The sequence below is a fragment of the Brassica napus genome, chromosome C7 (assembly GCF_020379485.1).
Source record: "Brassica napus cultivar Da-Ae chromosome C7, Da-Ae, whole genome shotgun sequence".
NCBI classification, from domain to species: Eukaryota; Viridiplantae; Streptophyta; class Magnoliopsida; order Brassicales; family Brassicaceae; genus Brassica; species Brassica napus.
In genome coordinates, this window is record NC_063450.1 from 21,512,286 (window position 1) to 21,536,309 (window position 24,024).

At 33.7% G+C, this 24,024-nt stretch overlaps 2 protein-coding genes across 3 annotated transcripts; both read right to left on the reverse strand.

The window, feature by feature from the left end:
- Nucleotides 1-31: 31 nt before the first annotated feature.
- LOC106435525 (protein SPEAR4) lies at nt 32-4,411 on the reverse strand. 2 transcript variants are annotated; one of them, XM_022712867.2, is made up of 6 exons: nt 3,617-4,411; nt 3,573-3,585; nt 3,381-3,479; nt 3,207-3,286; nt 2,945-3,110; nt 32-2,860 (listed from the first exon to the last, which is right to left on the reverse strand). In XM_022712867.2, the coding sequence occupies exons 1-6, from the start codon at nt 3,949-3,951 to the stop codon at nt 2,681-2,683; spliced, it is 873 nt and encodes a 290-aa protein (XP_022568588.1). In that variant the 5' UTR covers nt 3,952-4,411; the 3' UTR covers nt 32-2,680. The 2 variants fall into 2 exon arrangements, 1 of the variants encoding a protein (XP_022568588.1); XR_002662566.2 differs by having other exon boundaries at nt 2,695-2,869; nt 3,207-3,479; nt 3,573-3,811.
- Nucleotides 4,412-12,086: 7,675 nt separating this feature from the next.
- On the reverse strand, nt 12,087-18,945 carry LOC106435526 (heavy metal-associated isoprenylated plant protein 4). Its single transcript, XM_013876423.3, has 4 exons — nt 16,769-18,945; nt 16,058-16,263; nt 13,287-13,374; nt 12,087-13,155 (listed from the first exon to the last, which is right to left on the reverse strand). The coding sequence occupies exons 1-4, from the start codon at nt 16,896-16,898 to the stop codon at nt 12,752-12,754; spliced, it is 828 nt and encodes a 275-aa protein (XP_013731877.1). The 5' UTR covers nt 16,899-18,945; the 3' UTR covers nt 12,087-12,751.
- Between the last annotated feature and the right edge of the window lie 5,079 nt (nt 18,946-24,024).

Below are 24,024 nucleotides of genomic sequence, written 5' to 3' on the forward strand. Positions count from 1 at the left end.
ATATAATTTGAGACAGCCCTGGACGGTATTATATTACTTTGTTTTTGAAGTTGGTTGTTTTCGTATGTGTAATGTCTTACAAAGGAAAAAAAAAACAGAATCATGTACAAATAAACAAGGCAAACGTTTTCTGTACGGCTATAAGATTTGAAGAAACACACCAACTTTTTCTGTACGGCTATAACAACTAATTGCCTCAAACTGTAATTTTTTTTACTTAGCTAGATAAAGTAATGGCTTATTTGCTATCTAACCAAATTTAGAAGTAATATTAAGTAGATAGCAATGATTTTAACATAACTAACAAACTAACATTTGTGTTCACATATTAGCCGATTATACCTTTTTCATCTGCAAGTACCCAGTTAACAAAGAAGAGAAAGGATCACGTCTACGACGCAAGATATGGACAAAAATTAATTAGCACTATTCACCTGCGAAGCCAGCCACCCACGTTATTTACAATCTAGTTATTGCATATGTATTACGTCCATCTTAGATGATGAATGGCACAAGTTTGGGATCTCTACAACTGACTGTGCCTAAAACGAACCGAGCAACACAAATGAACCGAAAGGCACAAACACGGTCTGGAAGTTTTTGAATGTTTTGTTCCATACCTTTAAAGTAGTACATGACTACTTGGTCCCAAAACAATTATATTTGAGACTGGTGGAATAGACGTTGACGATCATGAGCATAATATTCGACTGCTAAGTCCCCCCGGTGGACCGCATGATAAGGGGAAGAACAACTTTTATCACCAAAATAGTATAGGTGATGGAACTGATGGTACGACACATAACCCATAAATCCTTAACATTACTCCAATCCCAACCCGACCCCTAAATACTAAACCCTAAACTCCAATCACTAAACCTAAACACAAATATAAACTATGATATATAGTTATAATATTTTAAATAAAATTAGTTTGTTATATATATATATATATATATATATATGTGGATGTGGTTAATGAAATGATATTTTGAGTTTGTAAATCACTTGTGTCGGTGTAGTTAACGCAACCAATATTCATATCAATGATACAACTTGAAAACATAATACATGCATATTCACCGTAAAATCACATTTTTATTCTAAATTAGTTTAATAGTATTCTATTTCATATAGCCAAAATAGTATAGGACCCTAATTCTACTCTCAACCCCTAAATACTAAAACTCTATCCCAACCCCAACTCATAATCACTAAACTCTAAATTCTAGCCACTGAATCCTAAACCCAAATATAAAATATAATATATATTTAAAATAAAATCAAAATCTGAAATATATAATATTTTATAATATTTTGTTTTTCATGTACAATATATAATACATAGTATGTACCCTTTATAAAATGGTATGGACCTTCTATACATAGTATAGTTGGCGACTTCATCTTCCTCACCTCCTCTATTTTGAAGACATGGTGATACACACTTACTGATCCACCATCATTATTTTCACCACCACATAAAGTCGATGAGCCATCATCTCTCTTTTTTATGACACGACCACATATTTACAGGTCCACCTTCAAGCATTAACTCATGATGCCGCCCCTCCCATTCCGTCATTCTCACACGGCCGTCACTTTCAGAATCCAAGAAGCCTCTCCTTTTCGTTACCGACCGAGCTTTCGAAAATGGTCTTCTTCTCAACAAAACGTCTCCATGGAAATCGATGGCGTTGCAGTTTCCGTCAACGAAAGAATCCACATTCTCCTCCGATTTAACAAATAAAAACTTATCAAAGAGTGATGTGTGAAAACCGTGAGGCCGTGCTTTATTTTTTCTATTGACCAATTATTAGTTTATTTAATTTTTGTTGCAGGTTACGCCGGTTGTGGAGAAGGATATAACTGTAATATTATCTAAAATATATGGTATATGTGTGGAAGTCAGGTTAATTTGTTAGATGGTGAATTATAATTTTATTTTGCTTCATACAATGCAAATTCCCATAAAGTAATTGCCATCTCTCGTTATTTGCATAGTTAGTAGCCATGACTACGAGAATCCTGTCGCCCATCCGCAACTGTTTTGGACAATTCTTGTAGTGTTAGCTTTTTCAAACACCATTGATTAAAACGTTGATATCGATACTCAAAATTCAAAAGTACGTAAAGTAGTTTTTTGTTTGTGTGTGTATTTACAATGACGTTACACTGCAAAATTTGATTAGAATTTCAAGTATATTGACGATTGTATAGGATTGACGTGGGATTATTCTATTGAAGTTATCATTGTTATGATCGTTGGCTTTATAATAGACATTTCAGCTAGTGAGGTCGACTTACCCGTTTTGGATATGTGTGTTAGCCTTTGCTCTCGAGTCTCGACTTTATCTCTTCTCCTTTTCTATCTCCATTTCTGAAGTCTCTAGTTAAGAGCTGTCTCTACAAGTTTTCAAACTTGTTCATGTTCTACGTTATAATTCTAATTGGTGTAAACATTCGAATATTATATAATTAAGAATGTACGCAATATAGATTATTAATCTTGGAGGTGGAAGTAGCCATAAGGAGATTTTTTTCACTTGCATCATTTTTGGCTATTCGAGAAGAAACAAAGCCAAACCTTTGGCACACAGATATTTTTTTAATATATCGGAAACTACAAACTGAAAAAGATTCAAATTAAGTTTTTGAAATTTGCCTAGAAAATCAGTTTTTATAACATAAGGCGAAGATCAATGCCGTGATCAGTGCTCTCAGTTTTCAAGCGAAATGATAGATCTTGGTAGCGAGTTCTCTGCTCATTTGCGGGCAAGAAGCTGTAGAACGGTTTTCTGCTTGAGGAAATATCAGTACCGTTCCTTTGTGGCATGATGTCATGATTAAACCCCTCCTTCTGTTCATACTAAAAAGGAGGATGAGAATGAAGCTGAAATTGATGAACCAAACTGATAGAAACATATAGAAGAAGCTGCATTACATGTATAAAATGCGGGAAATCGAGTGAAAAATTTGGCATAATTGGTTGTGTAAGAAGAGTTGCTGGTGAAGGAGAATCAGTGGTGATTGGATATCTAATTGTGGTTCCAGAATCTTGAAAATGAATTTTCAATTTTTGGTCTAGTGACTTGATTTGCTTACCATCTCTGAAAAATGAGATAAATGTCAAATAAATATAAATTAAAAAATTTCTAAGCAGTAAGTGTATAACTCAAAGGAAGTGACTAAGCCTAAAAACAGACCTTGGGATAGTTAGGGTCGGTCGAACGTTACATTTCCTAGTTTCTGCGATAAATTGCGATGGCCCTTTTGAAGACAGGATCTGTTCAGGAATAATCCAAAGAAATTATTAAGAACTAAACTCAAATTAATTACTTTGATTTTTGTTTCTAAGGATTTAACTTCTTTTTTTTTGCCTTTTCTTTTTCTGGAAAAGGAGAGACATTGTGTTGGTAAGATGTTTGGTTTGAAGGGGGCTCTATAAACTGATAACATCGTGGATTTGGTAGATTCATCTGTAAACAAACAAACAAAATAAATTCAAAAACTAAATTTTGTTTTCCTTTTTTTCCGTTTCAAACATTTAAAAAAAAAAAAAAACTATTTACCGGTGGGAGAGTGAAGAAACGATTCATCGTGATTCCTTTTTTTTTTAAAGGATTCATCGTGATTCCTCTGAAACACTGGAGGTGGTGGAATTAAATCATCCGGGAAAGATCCGGTTGACAAATAAGACGAGAACGGGTAAACCGGACCGGTTCTCTTCGTGGTGGTAGGAATAATCCCCACCGACGGAGGTTTTTCTGGTGGAGGAAGTGGTGAAGCTGTAGAGATTTGTTGCTCTTCGAGACGGATCTGTTCGAGTTCGGCAACACCAGGACCTCTTCGAGGAACTCTTCTTCTTCCAGTGTCATCACGCTTCTGTTTTTTCAGACACGAACCAGAGTAATCATCTTCATAGTTTCTGCTGCTTGTCTTGCTAAACATTTTTCTTTCCTTTTCCTTTCTTACTTTTACGTACTTATTTCTAGGTTATCATTTTATACACGGAGAAATGATTGAGTGCAATTTATGTAAGAAAAAAAGTGGTGGAGAAAATTTGTGGCAAAAGGAGAAAGAAATAAAATCATTAAAAATCGGAAAGGTTAAAGGGAAGTAAATCTGAGATGAAATCGCCTCTTGTTTCGTCGTGAGAAAAGTTCTAGGGATTTAAGGAATTTTAAAACTCCATGTTTTGAGCTTTCTTAAGATCTCTCCCTCTCTCTCATTCTTGAACACTTGGAGAGAGAGATCATGAATCCACATTTATTTCCGTAATTATATACTCTTTCTTTTTCCGAAAGTAACATTTTTTAGAGTTTTCATGTTTATTAAAAATATAATCTTATATATTAAAACATAAGTCACAACCTTCATTCATGTGTGATTTTTTAAAAAATAGATCTAATGAAACTATTCTTAGAAAGTCATGTTACATTTAATATCTAATCTTATCATTTAAATTTTGGGCCTACCAGAAATTTTTATTGAATTTAAACAGTAGATGATCCATTAGATTTATAGATAATATAAATTAAATAGATAAAATTTAATGTTGTAATACTATATCTCTATATGCTAAATATTTAAATATTTGTCGATGTTAACTTTTAAAACTATAAAAAAAAATTTTAAATAACAAAAATCATATTATCTAACAATGATTAATCTTTACTACCTTAAACCAATGAAAACAAATTTTAAACTATATAGTTTATTTTAAAAATTAAACAAAAACTAAATGTTTAATTATTTACTCGATAATATAATCTATGAAGCGAAAAGTTTAATTTTTTAAAATTTTTTTATAAATTTGTGAAATGTTACAATATCTTTGAATATGACAATAAAACAATATTTTACTAATCTTTATATATATAGTTACGATTTTAATAATGAAATAATAATCTGAAAATATATATATAGAAGAAGATACAAATACATGTGAAAGTTTGAAACAATCTATTCAATGAAAAAAATATACAGCAAATTTATTATGTTTTAAAAATTGATAGACACATATATTATAATATATACCAATTTAGAATTGAAAACAAAATATTTATATAAAAATAAATGAAAACAAAAACCCGCGCGGTTGCGCGGATCGAGATTTAGTAAATGTTTACAATTTAATTTACAATTTATTTTTTAATACACTTTTCAATAATTATCCACCAATAAAATTTAATCAATTCAAATATTCATAATTAATGTTTCTCAGAAATATATAAAATTACCTTAAAAATAGATTTGAGAACGGATGGAGTATCTTTCAGAGAGTTGGTTATGTATGCTTTCTCCGATGCTTTGAATATATGTCGTACTTAAAAAAAAAGTCTAAATTCAAAATTCCATCATCATAGTATGGAGTATACTATCGTTTTTCGTAACGCCAACATACTTTATCGGGTAAGATGTTTTAGACATTACCCTAGACCAGGCCCGGCTCATGTTTTTTACAGACCCTGTGCAATTTTTTGTTATTTTTACAAGACCAATAAAAATAATTGGTAAATAGGGCCCTTAAATCTGTAAGAAAAAGACCCTAAATTCTTGCTAAAAATTTCTAATTTTTTGAGACCTTGTGCACATGCCAAGGGCCGGCACTGCCCTAGACTAGAAGTTATAAGAATCAACGGTTGCTATTGTCGGTCTTGGTCTAAATGGTTGGGATCATGGGCAAATGTGCATTTATGTTTTTTTTTTTTTGAATCTAACGTGCATAAATCGAGGGTCAATCAATTCAAAAGTAGAAAAAATCTATTCAAAAGTACAAAATGATGTATGTTTTTTTTTGTAACTTAAAATGATGTCATGTTGCTACCACAATGGAACAAATATGAAAATTTAATGACTACAATTATGATTCATTTACATGAAAAATATTTATTTCCACAATAGACAAAATTAGAACTATACATCTCAAACATGACTAATAACATAATAAACTATATAACACTTTTAGATAACATGTAGCGTAAGGATATATAGATATATAATTATATATATAATGAAAAATTTATATAATGAAAACAATTTTTGTTTAGCTTTAGTAAAATACAGTTTTAAAATCGGATAATCTAATACAGATGTATCCAAGAGTAAATGTTGAAAATTTAGTTTTAGCTTTAATACATTATTCACATATTTAATATTATATTTTAAATATGCTAATTGTATAAGTCACTTCTCAAAAAACATGAAGATGTTATGAATCATGAAGTGGATGGTCCATAATCTAGACCATACAAGTTCAAGAATAGAGTCCATTGGGGGTTTACATCCATCCACATAGAAAACCCATTCAACCTTAGTCTTTATGAGTTTGACCATGTCATTATGTAAAGTATCTTTGTAATCAATTCTCCCTTTGACTCCACCTTGTATGAACCACTATATATAGTGGTGTAAGCAATAAGAAATAGACAACACATTCTCACAAATCTTCTCTCAAATCTTAACACGTTATCAGCACGAGATTCTCTCCACCTGAGCAATCCCATCCGCCGGCGATCATCTCTTTTCTGGCCATCTTTTCCGGCCTTCAGCCTTGCTTCGCCGGCCAAGTCTATCCCTCTCACGGTTTTCCGGCCAGCTCCTCCACCTCTCTCTCAACCAGCTCATTCGCGGATCAGCTCTCTCTCACGGTGGTCCATTCAGATCAATTTGGTGTTTTCTAAAAGGTAAACTAATCTATCCATAAAATCTAAGAACACCACATATCTGAATCCTGATTATTAGATCTATTTGAATCATAAAACTTATAAAAATCTATAGATCTAAAATTATCACAAATGTTAATCTTGAATCTAAGATCTATATGAATCTTGATTCTAAAATTATTTGAATCTCTAAAGATCTAAGAATCTCTAAAAAAACTTATAAAACTTATTAATAATCTAAGATCTATATGAATCTTGTTTCTAAGAACTATTTGAAATTATAAAAGATATTAGAGAAAATCATAAACCCCTTTTAGCTAGCAAGCCTTAAAATCGGTTCCCCTTTCTCCTATTTTGATCCGGCCTTAAATCCGGATTGACTAAAGGATTGAAACACATAATCTTTGTTTGGCCGTATTACCGGCTGTATAGCCGGATGAATAAGCTGGCCATCAAAATCTTAATCCCATTCGATGTGCGTACCGATCCAAATCGGCCCTTATCCACATCAAAATCTCAAATCCCCTTGTTTGTTTTATAACCGGATATGTATCTTGATGGCCATTATACATATCAATTCCCTAAATCCTTTTTGCTTGATTTTTATCAATCCCCTAAACTCTAAGCAATAATCGGCTGAACCCCTAAATCCAAATCCGGCCATGATTTTTTTCCGGCCATGACCTTTTCCGGCCACAATCTTTTCAGCCACAATCTTTCAGTCAAACCCAAAGATATCAAAACTTAAATCCTAATCAATGCATATCTTTGACCATTGATGTTTTATATTGTAACTGATCAAAATTTAAAACTTTTATGATTGTTTTAAATGCATATCTTTGACTAGGTAGTATTTATCAAAATATTATAACATATAGTCTTGATTTAAATAGTTATGACATAGGCTAAAATAAATACTAAGTTGAAATCATTTGATCACATAGTTGTTTGTCAAAATTTATCTAAATCTAAACCGGCCTTGAAATCGGTTCATTATAGTTTGAACAAATGATATAAATTTATCTTGATCTAAAAACCAACCTTGAAAACTGATTTTGTGATGATTGAATTATATACTGATCATATATACATACCTGATAGCATCTATTAGATCAAACATGGATTAGTAAATTGTTAGATCATACACATATCATGAACTGATCATTTCCATGCATCCGCTTGTCATATAGTTTTATTAAAACTGAGCATGCATACATATAATAGATCATTCTAATCATGGGGCATTTAAAATAAAATCTAAATTGGTTCATATTGCTTGCATCTAATTAGATTAAATCGGTTATTTTTAAAGTTAAGCATGTTTGTTTAATTTGAAAACATAAACCAGCTTTGAAACCGATTGATTGAAAATCTAATTGAATTTGTTCTAGACATATCCTGAAAATTATAAAATTTTCTTGTCTTGGTTTACCCTGTAAAAGGGGGAAGGAATCGGTTTTTGCTTTATGATCTTTGAAAACCAAATATCCTCATGCATTAGGAATCACATATAGATTGTTTAAGTCCAATGCTTAGTTCTGAACATGCATTCAGCTATTTCTTGATCCATGCATTTGCTTGATTTCATCCATCTTGCTTGATCTCATTTAATAAAATGATGATTGATCCTTATTCAAATTCTAAAGGGCCTTAATACCCTATATATATATATATAATCAATCCAATTTGAATTATAATTAAAAGGATTACTAGATGCAATGATCAATTGATCATTCTCATACTAAGATTGCTTAAGCAAATAGATTATATGATTTGGGGGAAAGCCTTATTGAAATCATATACATTGATTTATTCTATTGCTTACATAGAATTCTGAGTGCTTGAATTACTCGTTAAATATTCAGATGTCGAGATTTGAACCCTCAGATTACTCTGCCCTAAATCTCTCTGGAGATAATTACCTAGAATGGGTAAAGAATACTCTTGTTGCCCTGAGATCCAGAGGACTCGGACAATGCATCAATGAGTACAATGATATCATTGACAGTGAAAGGCATAGAGCTATAACGATTATTCGTTATCATCTCACTGAGGAATTAAGAGACCTGTATCTCCATGTTGAGGATCCTTGTGACCTTTGGTTACAGTTAAGGAAAAGGTTCAAACCGGTATCGTGGCAAAAGGCCAACCATGAATGGGAGATCCTCAGATTCCAGGATTTTGAATCCGTGGACAAATATAATTCTGCTCTGATGGATATTGCTTATAGTCTTGAACTATGTGGTGAAAGGATAACACATTATTCTTTATTATATAAGACCTACTCCACATTCCATCCAAAGGATGTGCTGTTGCTACACACGGCTAAGAAGTTCACCACTTATAATGACCTTTTGTCATATCTTTTGGCTTCTGAACAAAGAAAGCAGAAAATCAAAGATACCATCAACAGATTTGACAAGCTTCAGAAAAGATACATTGAGCTAAAGAATAATGAGATGAGGCCTCCTATAGCTGATGAAGCTGAAGTTGAGCGCCATATGGCAACACATGCATTGTGAAGGCCATATTATATAATTGTCTTTTGACATTCTCATTTTCATGTTTCCTGAGTTTATGTTTCATGAATTGCTTTGATACTTTGCTTTATACACGACTTCATTAATAAAATGAATTACTTTGAGTTCATCATTATCTTATTCAAACTGTTGTTTGATAAGAAACTATATCTATATGCCTTTATTGTGCCAAGATAAATATGATTGAGGATTAATACCCCAACTCACTTTTCCAAAGAGTTCAAAGAAGCCTTTGACAAATGGCACGACATGCTCTGCCATCCAGGCTCAGTTATAAAATACTCTTGAACTCAACTGGACATTCCTTGAAAGAAAGGAAAAGAAGCTCGACCAAGGCTTTGCCTAAATGGCATTATATTCACCCTATAAGGTCCATTGAATTAAGAAGAAAAATGGTTTCCAACAATGGACAAAAGGGAATAAGAGTACCTAAATTAAAATCGCCTAAGTGGTCGAGACTACATTCTCTATTGATCTAGTGATCAATATGATATTAGGCAAATAGCCAGGGCAATCATGTTTGATTAACCCACGAAATTTATCACTTAGATGACATTACCAGCCATTCGGATTATGATGCAAATATTTAAAAGGGCACAAATGTTATCCCATAAGATCTCACGTGTGTGCAATATATCTATGCACAAGGGAATTTATTGTCCCAAGCACCACGAATTTGAGTATGTTCATGAGGGGGAGTGAGGACAAATCCCATGATACATGACCATACTAAAATCCGTGAAACATGGTCCACAACCATATTACATATTGGTTGAATTTGATATAAAGACCATTACCTATAAGGTTCAAATTCTAAAATTCCATATGCTTGGGAACACCATGAGTTATAAAAGAATGAACCTGCATCAGGCCATAGTAATTATATCAGGCCATATAAGTGATCATAGATATTCCCACCTCAGACTGATACGGGTCATGAGTCCAGACATATATCATCTTAAGATATTATGAAAGAATCCACCACAAATATATGTGCCATCTAAGATCATGTGATCTTAGAATCTCATAAAGAGGATTGGAAATATATGTTGGATATATATTATGAATATACTTTCTCCATAAGTTTAAAAGAAACCTTGAGCCAAAATGGGTGATCTAATTATAGACCAAGGAACAAGGATTACATAAGGTTTATGAATCCGAATATCCAACAATGAAAGGAGAAAAGTAATAAGCTGGTATAAAGAATGATAAAGAATGGTATCTACCATCTGGTATCAACCATCAATGTCTTGGCAAAGATCCTCGGACTAGAAAATAATTTATAGACGTCCATATGCTACAATGATAGCAAAATAAAATGCCAGACACATTGACCCGAGAGAAAGAATGACTATGTCATCCCAGCTTAGCACCACACGGTTTTGATGTCTTAAAGACACAACCAAGTTGCTACAAAGTCTATATAAGATAGACCAAATAAATGTTCCAAATAAAGTTCCATAAATTCTAAGGAACCTCGAAAAGAAAGAAAGGTGCATGAGATAAAATCTGAGTTTTATTAAAGGAAACCATTCCAGACATTGAGATATAAGGCTGGCCAGCTGAACAACTAGGTACCATACCATATAGCTTGGGACGCCAAGTTATAAGGTTATTAAGGTCCTAGATAATGAAATCTCAAATTGATTTATACCATGTCTGGAACTAAAAGGAACTATATATATATATATATATATAAGTGTGTCGACACATACATTCATAGAAAATGCGCAAGTATGTAGCACATGAATACAAAGATATGTATCGAGGATCATAAACCCACACAAGAGTACTCATAATGAATAATGAAAGAAACGTGGGGTTTAAAGTGATATATAAAAGGCGTATTGTATTGGCCATGAATATGTAAACGCCATATGATGCCCAGTGAATATATAAATCCTGAAAGAAGGATAAATCGTGAGACAGACCGGGAAAGGTCTATATAATCCAATGTGGTGGATACTACTACATATTTCACTACATATGATGTCTGGAAGAAATTCAAAAGATGTAGTATGCTATATATGACTCACTGGATGATGATGATAATATTATTGGTACCAAAAGGTTTACCAAACGGTATTGAGCTCAGAATCAAAAGATGAGAAAAGAAGTTCTCTTGAACAACATTTTTCTAAAGTTGTTCATGGACTGAATTAAATTACTACATGTAAGCAAGTGAAGAGTTCTATAAGAACAATTCAAATCAGTCCATAGAGGAATTTTAAATTCCTTGTGTTTTATACTAACCAGCCTAAGATAGGTTAAATGGTTATTCATTAAACCTTAGAAAAGGTTATAGACCATCACCACAAATTAGCCAAATTTTGGTAATACTTATGGTTGGTCGAATTCTCAGCATGAACCAACCAAGCTGTGGTATGAATGAATAAGCTATCATAAAGATAAGCTATAAGATCGAAGTTCATCTTTGAACAAAAGGTATAGGACCACATTATGCGTCCATATGCGACCCAACGGGTCCGACCATCATATATGAAGATAATGCAGCTTGCATTGCTCAACTCCAAGACGGGTATATAAAAGGTGACCGAACCAAACATATTCTACCCAAGTTCTTCTTTACCCATGAGTTGCAGAAAGCTAGAGAGGTCAACGTCCTTCAGATCCGGTCTAGTGAAAACTCAGCCGACCTCTTCACCAAATCATTGCCCTCTTGCACATTCAGGAAGTTCACGCAACAAGATTGGCACGCGTAGACTCAAGGACCTTTAGTGATGTCCAAATCAGGAGGAATAATGTGTGTTGTACTCTTTTTCCTTTCTCTGGTTTTCCTTTTACCACATTGGGTTTTGGGTTTTCCGGGAGAGGTTTTAATGAGGCAACATTAGCATGTTACAAACCCTATATGGTTATGGCATCCAAGGGGGAGTGTTATGAATCAGGAAGTGGATGGTCTATAACCTAGACCATACAAGTTCAAGACTAGAGTCCATTGGGGGTTTACATCCAGCCACATGGAAGACCCATTCAACCTTAGTTTTTATGAGTTTGACCATATCATTAGGTAGAGTATCTTTGTAATCAATTCTCCCTTTGACTCCACCTTGTATGAACCACTATATATAGTGGTGTAAGCAATAAAAAATAGACAACACATTCTCACAAATCTTCCCTCAAATCTTAAGAGAAGACCTGCAATTTTGATTAATATTGTTAATGTAAAAATGGCGGAATCACTTTTGCAAGCGTCAAAACGTGACCAAGTTTAAACAAAAAAAAATAAAAAACGTGACCAAGTGCTCTACTACTCATCACCAGTGTTTTCAAGTCACATTTGCTATAATACTAAAAAATGAAACTTTAATGTATTATGAATTATTCCAAACTGTGCTAATAGCTTTTGTAGTGATCCAATACCAAAATAAATTTTCACTTCTATGACTGATTCGTTTCTAATATATACAAATTAATACAGCAGCATGTCTGCACATCATTCTGATTTGTATCATTATATTTTACTTGAGGGTTTATTGTATAATTTCTCAACGACATTACGAACATTTAACAATGTAACTAGACAATGCAACAAGCATTAGGGTTTTCATCACTGAACAACTGTGGAGCGTAGACGTAATGGACGAAGTAAGGTATGTTTCCATCTTTATCTTTCTGGGCCTCAACTTTCACTTTCTCTTTCTCTTTGAACTCCACAATTTGAGTAGTCGTTTTGGTAACTTCTACTTTGACCTCTGCTTTCTTCTTTTTCTCCTCTTCTTCCTTTTTCTTCTTTTCCTCTTCTTCCTTCTTCTTTTTCTTTTCCTCTTCTTCCTTTTTCTTTTCTTCTTCTGTCTTTGAGCTTACTATCTCTGCATGTTTGTGAACTTTCTTCCTTATATAAGTTAAAAGTTTTGCAGATTCTATCGTCCCTTGTACCGTTAGAGTTTGAGCCTTTGTATCAGTTTTCACAATGTGAATAGCTGCCAAATATTCAAGTTAGAATCGAACATCCAGACTAATCAATATACAAACTAATCTGGATCGTTTGAATTTGAATGTTATATATGCTCTTCCCTTCATCTGAAACATACTCAAATCCTATTAAACTTACCTTTGTGCTTCAAGAGTTTGTTCTGAAGATCTTGGTCACACTTGGCGCAATGAATGTGTACCTTTAGTACTGTCTCGCGAATAACATCCTGTGGACAATTGTAAGAAAACTCTCATAAATTCCATTCACATGCTGACATGAATAGGGGTAAATATTGTAATGAATTGTTTAATGACATTTTTAAATATATAAACATACTTAAATTACTAAATATATAGGTTATTTTGATATTTTTATGTTTCTACGAACCAACACAGACCCGGAAGGATCCGATTCAAATCCGTCCAAAAATTTATAATATCCGAACAGAGTTTAATTTTAAAACAAAAAAAATCTGATTCCCAAAAAACCGATCCGTACATGAACGGATATCTAGATGTCCATGTCTAACTGATTCTGTAAATAAAAAAATAAAATTATTTGTTAATCCATTTGAATTCTTGTCATAAGTGAAACAGTTCCATTTGAACGTGTAAAGTTATTATAGTTAATGCGTCAAATAAATGATCTCGAATTATTATCTATCTTATTAAAGTAAAAATACTTTAAGTTTTTGTTTGACAACATAGATAACAGTTTAAAAAAAATAGTGCTGTTTGGAAATTTAGATAGCAGTAAGTTAGAAATTTGTTTTTTTTGGGCTTATGCTATTAAAAAAATTGAAAGTCCATTACATTATATTAAAAAGTAATGAGTTTATGTTACTTGATATAAATATTCAAATAAAAATAAAAATTTAAAATTAATTTATATCAAAAATTCATTCAAAAATATACATATATTCAAAATTTGATTTTTACTAACATATTTTCCAATAACCATTATAAAAATGCTTTCAATATATATAAGAAAAATACAATACAAAGACCAATTTCAAACACCAACTTAAATTATGGTTTTTATATTTCACATTGAAATTTAAAAATATAATAAATGTGATTATTTATATGATTGTACATATAAAATATTATTAATTATAAGAAAATTTATTTGATGGTACATATAAAATACAATTAATTATATGATAACACACATTTTTGTAACCTATGATGACACATATAGGATATATAATAGTGATTAGGGGTGGGCGTTCGGGTTCGTTTTTGGGTCTGTTTGGGATTTCGTGTTCGGTTCAGATCTTTGAGGATTCGGTTCAGATTACCAATTTAAATTATTTTAAAAAATTTAAAATTTATTATATGCTTTAGTTTTTAAAAAATCTATAAACAATAGAATATATTACATATAAATTTGAATATCATATGTCAGAGTACCTAACTTAACATATAAATTGGTTTGGTTTAAATATTTGGATAGAAAATTAATAATTATTTAAGTATTTTTGGAGTTTTGAGTATATTTTAACTATTTTAGATATTTACGTTTGATTATTTGTATATATTTTCAAGTATTTAAACGAACTTAAAAGATCATATATATTCTGGATGTTTTTATATATATATTAAATCTACAAAAATTAATATATATAAGTATATAAATCTATTTTGGATACCCAAAATATTTCGGTTCGGATCGGATTAGGTTTCAGTTCTTCAAATACCAAAATTTTGAATAATTCAGATATTTAATCAATTTCGGTTCGGATTGGGATTGGTTCGATTCTTCGAATTCGAGTTTTTTGCATAACCCTAAATAATGACATACAAATAAATAGCATCGTATTTTTTTTAAAAAATACATCCGCGCGGGCACGCCGGTCAAAATCTAGCAATGCTTACAATTAATGAAGTTATTAGTAAGAGTGAAAAAATATTGTAAGAGATGTAATAATTTTTTTTTTAAAATAGGTAAGTTCTATTTTGACTTTTGTGATAAATGAAGTTGAATTATTTGGAAAAGACAATAAATGAAGTAGTTAAAATTAGTTTAAAATGGAATGAAAAAGATGTAAAAAATCACTTAAAATTAGGTAAGTAATGTTTTGTATTTCAATTTTAGTTAGAACTAGATCTCGATCCGTGCAACCGCGCGAGTTTTTTTTTTCATTTATTTTTATATAAACATTTTGTTTTCAATTCTAAATTGGTATATATTATAATATATATGTGTCTATCAATTTTTAAAACATAATAAGTATACGGTATATTTTTCATTGAATAAATTATTTCAAACTTTCACATGTATTTGTATCTTCTTCTATATATATATTTTCGGATTATTATTTCATTATTAAAATCGTAACTATATATATATAGATTAGTAAAATATTATTTTATTGTCATATTCAAAAAGTATTGTAACATTTCACAAATTTAGAAAGTTTTTAAAAAATTAAACTTTTTGCTTCGTAGATTTATATTATCGAGTAAATAATTAAACATTTAGTTTTTGTTTAATTTTTAAAATAAACTATATAGTTAATTTGTTTTCATTGGTTTAAGGTAGTAAAGATTAATCATTGTTAGATAATATGATTTTTGTTATTTTAAAAAAATATTTATAATTTTAAAAGTTAACATCGACAAATATTTAAATAATTAACATATGGAGGTATAGTATTACAACATTAAATTATATCTATTTAATTTATACTATCTATAAATATAATGAATCATCTATTGTTTAAATTCAATTATTGATAGCCCAATAAAAATTTCTCGTAGGCCCAAAATTTAAATGATAAGATTAGAGATTAAATGTAACATGAGTTTTTAGGAATAGATCCATTATGTCCATTATATCCATTTTTTTAAAAAATCACACATTGTGACTTCTGTTTTAATATATAAGATAGATGCAAACAAACTTACCTTTTTGACCTCGGTGGTTTTCTTCTCTACCACAGAAGTAGTTGTAGTTGTTGTGCTGGTTTTCTTAACCTCAGAGGATTTAGGAGAGATCAGTTCAACTTTTTTCTTGCTCCATTTCTCGATTTGCTTGTGAATCTTCACCACTTCTATTTTCCCTTTTACTTTGATTTCGTTCTTCTCCAAATCAACATCCACTCCATGAACCCCTAAAATAATGTTATTAACCAAAATACTATATAAATTATTTTTAAAACACAGCGATTGTGATTAAATAAACGAATTAGTCTGAAGGATAACCAAAATGTGATAGTCTAATGGTCGTACCCAATATAATTTCTTGTTGGTTTGATTGATGGACGAAAATTTGTATCAAGCTTTGTTAGGTCTAATTTGCCTATGGATAATTTGTATGTACCATAACATCAAACCGCCATGCAAATTATGTCTAAAACAGTTTGGACTGGAGACCATAATTAAAAACATTTTTAAGGAAAAAATACTGTCGAACATGAAGGAGAAATCAAATGAAATTAAATCAAGATATATACTACACATCCAAGGCTCAAAGTTAATATACCTCAGGAAGAGAGACTATAATAAGCATCTTTTGCTTCTTTCTTTAAACGAGTTGAACTACTACTTTGTAGTTATATGCTATTAACTTGTAAACTTGTGGCTTGTGGGACATAAACTTAAACAATGAGGCCTAACCTTGAAAACGAAGGAGAGGCTTTTTGATGTCGCATGCACATTTCCGGCAGTGAAGGTGAACCTTGTAAACGGCGGTGATGATTTCCTCGCCTTTCTCTTTCTTGTCTTTCTTGTCTTCCTTTTCTCCCATTGTTTTGTTCGTTCTTCAACTCTAAACTTCAGTTTGGTCTGATTCGAATTTTATTACTTTGTATTGATTGGTTATTCTCTGGTCAAAACAACCGCTCGTAGAAAACGCCAATGAAAGAAACACAAATATTAGGAACTCAATGACGACAAGAAATATTCTGATAGAAGAGAAGTTATCTATAAACTACTAAAAGTATAATTTGAAAAAGGACAATTAACTAGAGACAATAAATAGGTTTGGTTCGAGTTTAAACTTTAAAGGTACAAAGACTGGTTCGATTCCTTTTCGTTATGAAAAAAGACATTAAGCAATTCTTCTTTAAATTCATATGAAAATAGTTGATAACATTATATATACTGGGATGTTGGCTCCGCGCAAGCGCGGGAATTTAGTTGTAATTTGTAAATGATGTTTTGGTATGTGATAGTGACACAATAGACAAAGTTACAGTATCTCAAATTATACCTTAAGCAAAAGTTACGTAAAGAATACATCATAACATTTGAAATCAATAAAACTTTGATTATTGTTTATTTTCATAACTTTTTTCAAAGTGGAATTGGAACATCGAGTTTTTGATACATCAAATGAGAAGCCAAAATCTATAATATAACAACAACATGAAGCATTTCATGATAAAAAAAACATCTATGTAAGCCAAACTTAAGATCTCATTAACCTTATCCATTTTGTTCCCAGAATACTGCTTGTAAGCAACAAAAGTTGCTTTGAAGTGGTAGCTACTGATAGTTTCTAATATGTACAGAACATGATCATGATCTGAGTGTTTTTGTTATAGCTTCACGTAGCATTAACCAATTATATTGTAGCTTCTATGTTAACCCTTTGTCAAATCTGAATGAAGTTGCCAATGATACCAGCAACTGTGAGTTTTTGTATCAGACTTGACCTTTTAATGAGACAGCTGGAAGACAAAAAAAAATCAATTTTGATAATTGAAAATGTGTGAGAAAAACCTTTGCAAGACCAAAAAGGCACAGATGGAGGGATGAGTCAAAGAGAGAACACTAAGCTTTCTTCACAGCAATCAAACATGATCACATTTAGACTTAACCACTTACCAAGCAAATCACATAAAACTATAGCCTTGTATGCCGCATTCCCCATCTCTATCTCCTTTGACGCTTTCTCCTTCCTCTCCTTACTCTCTTTTTCTTCTCCAAACTCTGACTCATGCTCATGCTCCGGTTTTGTTTTCTTCTCTACCTCAGGCTCCTTCCTTGGAGGCACAACTATCTTAGCCTCCTGATCCACTGCTGCTTCACCTGACTAAGTCCTAAAATTAACATTTAAAAAAAGTCCAATATTTTGAGATTTTGACGGTGTCTATGGATCTCCTACCAAATATTTACGAAATCAGGCCTTACCTTGAAGAATCTGTCGTTAGTTTCTCCTACATCTCCAGCCATTGGAAAGCATCACCAAATGGATCCGAGACGAAATGGATCCGAGACCGCGTGTGGACTCCATCCAAAACCTTCATTGTCTGCCAAACATGATTGTACTGCTTTGATCGATGTCAAGCCCACTCGTATAAACGTTGACGACGTCCTAGAGCTGATTCAAACAAAGGCAAATATGTTTTTGCCATGATAAGGGTATGGATTTTACGATCTGAGGGAAGAGTGATAAGGGTATAAATAGGGATCTAGATATCATTGAGCCGGAGGGGGAATGTGGAGGGTCCGTGGGGATCTTGAATGGAGGATTTATGGGAGAAAATTGAAGTATCAGCACTCTCATCGGAGGCGTTATGCGGGAGGAGTTGGAGGAGAGGAAGAGAATCGATACGACGATTAGGGTTAGGGAGGATGAGTGATTTTTTTTTAAGAGAAACTGGATCGAGACGACGATATAACATGACCCGTATCAAGACCAGGGCCGGCTTATTAGGGGGGGACAAGCGGTGCGACCGCCCCGGGCCCAAGCCCGTGTCCCCCCGTATAATACTAATTAAGGGGTTCCAATTTTTTTAAAAATCTATATTTTATATAAAAAAAATTATAAATATAATAATAAAATTAAAAAGGGCCCAAATTATTTGATATATATATAGTTTTATTTTCATTACAAAATATTATTGATTAAATTTTAAAAACATTTTAAACATTATCTACGTATAATTTTAGAGGGTAAAAATTTTTTTTTTCGCCCTAGGGCCCTTAACAGTGTTGAGCCGGCCATGATCAAGACCTGCTCTGGATTGAGCTGCGAAATGGTTTAACAGGCTGGGAAGGTAACTTAACTTTTTTATTCCAAGCCCAGTTCACAATGACCTGACAGATTGATTGGTGTAGAATATTTTAGTCCATGTGACACCTCTTAGAAATTCCAAAATTAGCCCCTTTATATAGTAGTGATATATATATATATATATATATATCTATATCTGTATACATATTTACACATTATATATTAACCCACATATACGGGCTATACACCATTTCGAAGGTATTTTTGTTGAGGATTCACATCCTCACAATTTTAACCACCGATCCATATGTTTATGAGCCATGCACGAACATGAGGACTAAAATAAACTTTCTTAGAAATTTTTGATCACAGAATATATTTTTTAGGATTCTATTTTGCTTAACATATATCAGAATAGTACAATGATTTCACAGATCTGGTTGTATATTAGGAAAAAGTCCATTTTATCGTACCAACTCTTCCATTACTTGGGTTGAATTTTCCTAAGGTGGGTCACCAGTTCTAATTGAATTCGTATTTTAGTTTATTCAGCTTGCTAACAAAATTATATGTGAGATTTGATTCAGTGTAGTGCGTAGATTAAACAGCCTACGGTAGATTATCTACCAAAGACAACTCATATTTGGATGAGAGTGAACTTTGCAAATTTGTTTCTCTCTCATCAACCTTTACTCTTTCTTGTACTCTGCCAGGACTTAGATTCCAGTGCTTTTTATTGAATATGGAAGATGATCTTATTGATAGATGGTAATACACTTATATACATGAGCGTAATAAGAGCATAAGGAAATAATATATTGTGCATTTACAAAGGAGTAAATATTGTATCAGTTAAGGGGATTGAGGGAATATTCTAACATGTCCCCAAGACGGAGCACCATTGGTGAGTCCAATCTTGATAGTAATATTGTTGAAGCGAGCGCGGGAGAGAGGCTTCGTCATGATGTTAGCTAGCTGATCATTTGATGAGACATGGGCAATTCGAACCAAGCCGGACTGTACTTGCTGATGAACGAAGCGATAATCTAGAGCTAAGTGCTTCATCCTAGAGTGGAAGACTTGATTTGCACTTAAGTAGATAGCACCTTTGTTGTCCGAGTAAAAGGTTGTAGTGGAGGTCAGCTTGATCCGAAGTTCACTTAGTAGGGATAACGTCCAGCATACCTCAGCAGTTGTTGAAGCAATCGATCGGTATTTGCTTCAGTAGATGATCGAGCCACTCCTGTTTGTTCCTTGGATGACCACGCTATAGGATGTTTGTCGAAGTAGACAATGTAAGCTCCAGTTGAAGTGTAGTCATCTCTGTTCTCAGACCAGTCAGCATCTGTGAAGGTGTGGAGAGATGGTGTATTTCGTGATGAGAAGAAGATACCTTTGTGAGTAGTGCCAGCCAAGTTACGTAGTATACGCTTTGCAGCTGTCCAATGTTCAGTGCCGGGAAGATGCATGAACTGAAAGAGTTTGTTGACAGAGTAGGCGATGTAAGGTCTTGTGAGTGATAAATATTGGAGACTTCCAATAACGGCTCAGTACTCTGTTCCTGAAGGTTGAGGCTCACCACTCTGAAGTGTTAGCGTCGTTGAGGAGCATATCGGAGTGGGCATTGGCTTAGCATCCGAAATATTTGTCTTGTGGAGAAGATGTGCAATATAGCGAGTTTGTTAGGTAAAGGCCTTGTAAGTTACGTTGAACTTCCATGTCCAAAAAATAAGATAGAGCACCAAAGTCTTTAAGAGAGAAAGGAGTTGAGAGAGAGATTGAATGAATTTATTTAGGAGATCAGTGTTGCTTCATTTGATGATCAAGTCATCAACATAGACGAGCATGTAGAGGATGATGTTGTTGTGATTGTAGATGAAGAGAGATGCATCAGCTAAGGAGTTTTTGAAGCCTGATTGGATGAGGAATATCTTGAGCTCATTGTACCATGTCCTAGGAGCTTGCTTGAGCCCAAATATTGCTTTTTGTAGTTTGCATACTGCTGTGGGATAAGATGGATCTTGGAAGCCCAGTGATTGAGTCATGAACATATCATCCTCAAGCTTGCCTTGCAAGAAGGCATTGTTACCATCCAATTGTCTAAGGGGCCACTTGCGGGAGACAGCAACACTGAGAACTTGTCTAATTGTGTAATTGTGGCAGGCTTCACAACCAGACTGAAAGTGTCAGGGATATCGATGCCCGGCCTTTGATGAAACCCCTTAGCTACAAAACGCGCTTTGAATCTGTCCACCGCTCCATTTGGTAGTCTTTTAATTGTGAAGATCAACATGCATCCAACAATATTAGAAGCCATTTCAGGTCTGACCAGAGTATAAGTTTATTTCGAAATAAAGATTCTTTCTCAGCCTGCATTGCAGCTCTCCACTGAGGATCTTTGATAGTTTGTGCAAAGGATGTAGGTATTGTCTCTATTGGCTGTTGGACAGTGGCGTAAAGATTGAGCTTTTGAACAGAATTTCAGTTCCTGGTACTCATGCGTGGTGGTGGCTGTTGTGCTGCAGGTTGTTGTGTTTCTGAATTTTCTGCAGCAGTCGCCATTGATGTCGTTGGTGCAGGAGATGTTGCAGGCAATGGATTAGCAGTTTGTGGGACTGTAGTGAGTGGTGTTATTGGCACTGATGGTTGATATGTTTGAGTAGGTATTACTGTGGATGGCATAGTAGGCATCTCCTCAAATTGTGCTGACCCGTTTGTTGTAAGATTTCTTGCAACACTAAAAGGAAATACAGTTTCGTGAAACAACACATGACGAGAAGTGTATATCTTGGAGTTAGTATAATCAAGACATAAGTAAGCACTCTGCATAATAGAGTAGCCTAAGAACACACAAGATGTTGAGCGAGCATCAAGTTTGTTAGATGCATAGGGCTTGAGCCAAGGAAAACACAAGCAACCAAAGAATTTTAATTTTTCAAAGTTGGGACTGTGAGAAAACAGCTTTTGAAATGGCGATATGAGATGAAGAACTGGTGTGGGCATGCGGTTAATTAAGTATACTGCAGCTGGAAATGCATAGGTCCAATATGACCGACACATTGAAGCATGTGACAATAGAGCTAAGCGAGTTTTGACTATATGTCGGTGGCGTCGCTCAGCTAGTCCATTGTGCTCAAGTGTGTGAGGTGGAGTTGTGAGATGCGAAATCCCATGAGTTGCTAGAAAATTTGAAAGGCCAATGTACTCACCACCATTGTCAAAGTACAAGGTCTTAAGTTTAAACTGAAATCGATTTTTACCTAGTGACCGAAATTTTGTAAAGACTTTAAAAACTTTGGACATCTGTTTCAATGGATAAATCTACGTGTATCTTGTGAAATGATCCACAAAGACAACATATTATTTAAAACCATCTATAGAAATTGTTGGATAAAGTCTACACATCACAGAAAACAATATCTAGAGGATGATTAGATTGCAAGGTTGAAGTAGAGAAAGGTAACTTATGCATCTTATTTACACATCTTATGGGTAGAACAAGCATTGCAAGGCTTGTCTAATCAAGCATTTGATGAAACTGGTAATTGAAAAGCAGAAACAATATGTTTTAAAATAGGAACAGCAGGGTGACCTAAGCGAGAATGCCCATCCGAGAGACTTGTTTTGATGGTGCAAGCGGACACAAGAGATAAATGATGTGATGAACTCGGAGTTGGCCACTCGTATGTGCCATCTTTAGGCTTACTTCCAGTCGAAGAGTCCCCGTTTGCAGGTTTCTCACCTGGTAATAGGTTGGTGTAAAAGTAACAGAAACATCGTTAGTTGTACAGAGTTGAAAACAGAGATAAGATTTTTTTGCAAGAGAAGGAACACGTAGAACTTTGTTAATAAAAAAGGGACGAATGTAAGTTGGAACAGAGACAGAACCGGTGTGTGATATCTGGAGACCCCAGCCGTCTCCAAGCATCACATCGTCACTGCCATTGTAGGTCAGAGGTCATGTGATGTGATGTTATCTACTCGAGCCTCTCCTCGCCGGCCATCAAACCGCTTGACTTCTTCTTCTTCGTGATTTCTCGATGTGAACCGTGACACCACCAAGTCGCCTTCTTCTGCGACTGTGCTTCCATGTGGCTCCTCGTCTTGCTATAAACCATGCCTCCAACCCACGATCTCTACATGCCAATATATTGATTCCGCCCGCGTCTTGTCGATTCTCAGCCACAACCTAGCTTCTTCCTCGACATGAGTTCGCCATGGATGCTCCGGAACCAACCGTCAAACTCCGATGTATCTCTCCGTTGCTCGATCCTCCTTACACTCAGCTCCGTCTTCTTCGTCATGCTCAGCTTAGTCGTCGCCGTCAGCCCATCGGAGTGAAAGCTCGAGCAAGTGAGCAACAATGGTGGATTTTAGAGATTTTGCCCATCTGGCCCTTTACCTTTCGGATATTAACTCTTTGACCCCAAACCTATTGAATGTGCAGAAAGGTCCCCTCGAATCAACGGACAGAACTTAGGTTCACCCCCTAGGGTGAACCTTTAAATTCACCCCACCCTTTAGCACCAATCAAATTTCCACATTGATTATTAATTAAAAAATATTAAATGAAACAAAAATTAGCTATAAAAAATAAAAAATACTAATTTTAACGACGCTAACGCTTCCACATAAACCCTAAACCCTAAATCTTAAATTCAAAATCCTATACCCTAAATTCTAAACCCAAGTCCAAACCCCTAAACCCAAACCCTATACCCTAAACCCTAATCCTAAACCCTAAACCCTAATCCTAGACCATAAACCTAAACCCTATATCCTTATACCCTAATCCTAGACCCTAAACCCAAACCCTATACCCTAAACCCTAATCCTAGACCCTAAATCCAAATTATATACTTTAAACCCAAAAAATAGACTATAAACCTAAACCCTATATCCTAAACCCAAG

Bases quoted from the DNA above. Each gene is read 5' to 3' on its own strand.
- LOC106435525 (XM_022712867.2), bottom strand. From the start codon at position 3,951: ATGTTTAGCAAGACAAGCAGCAGAAACTATGAAGATGATTACTCTGGT. The intron at 3,287-3,380 runs GCAAAAAAAAAG...ATTCCTGAACAG, and splicing joins CTTTTCCAGAAAAAGAAAAG to ATCCTGTCTTCAAAAGGGCC. The intron at 2,861-2,944 runs GTAATGCAGCTT...TAGTATGAACAG, and splicing joins ATTTCCCGCATTTTATACAT to AAGGAGGGGTTTAATCATGA.
- LOC106435526 (XM_013876423.3), bottom strand. From the start codon at position 16,898: ATGGGAGAAAAGGAAGACAAGAAAGACAAGAAAGAGAAAGGCGAGGAA. The intron at 16,264-16,768 runs GTTAGGCCTCAT...ACATTATTTTAG, and splicing joins GCCTCTCCTTCGTTTTCAAG to GGGTTCATGGAGTGGATGTT. The intron at 13,156-13,286 runs GTAAGTTTAATA...AATATTTGGCAG, and splicing joins CAAACTCTTGAAGCACAAAG to CTATTCACATTGTGAAAACT.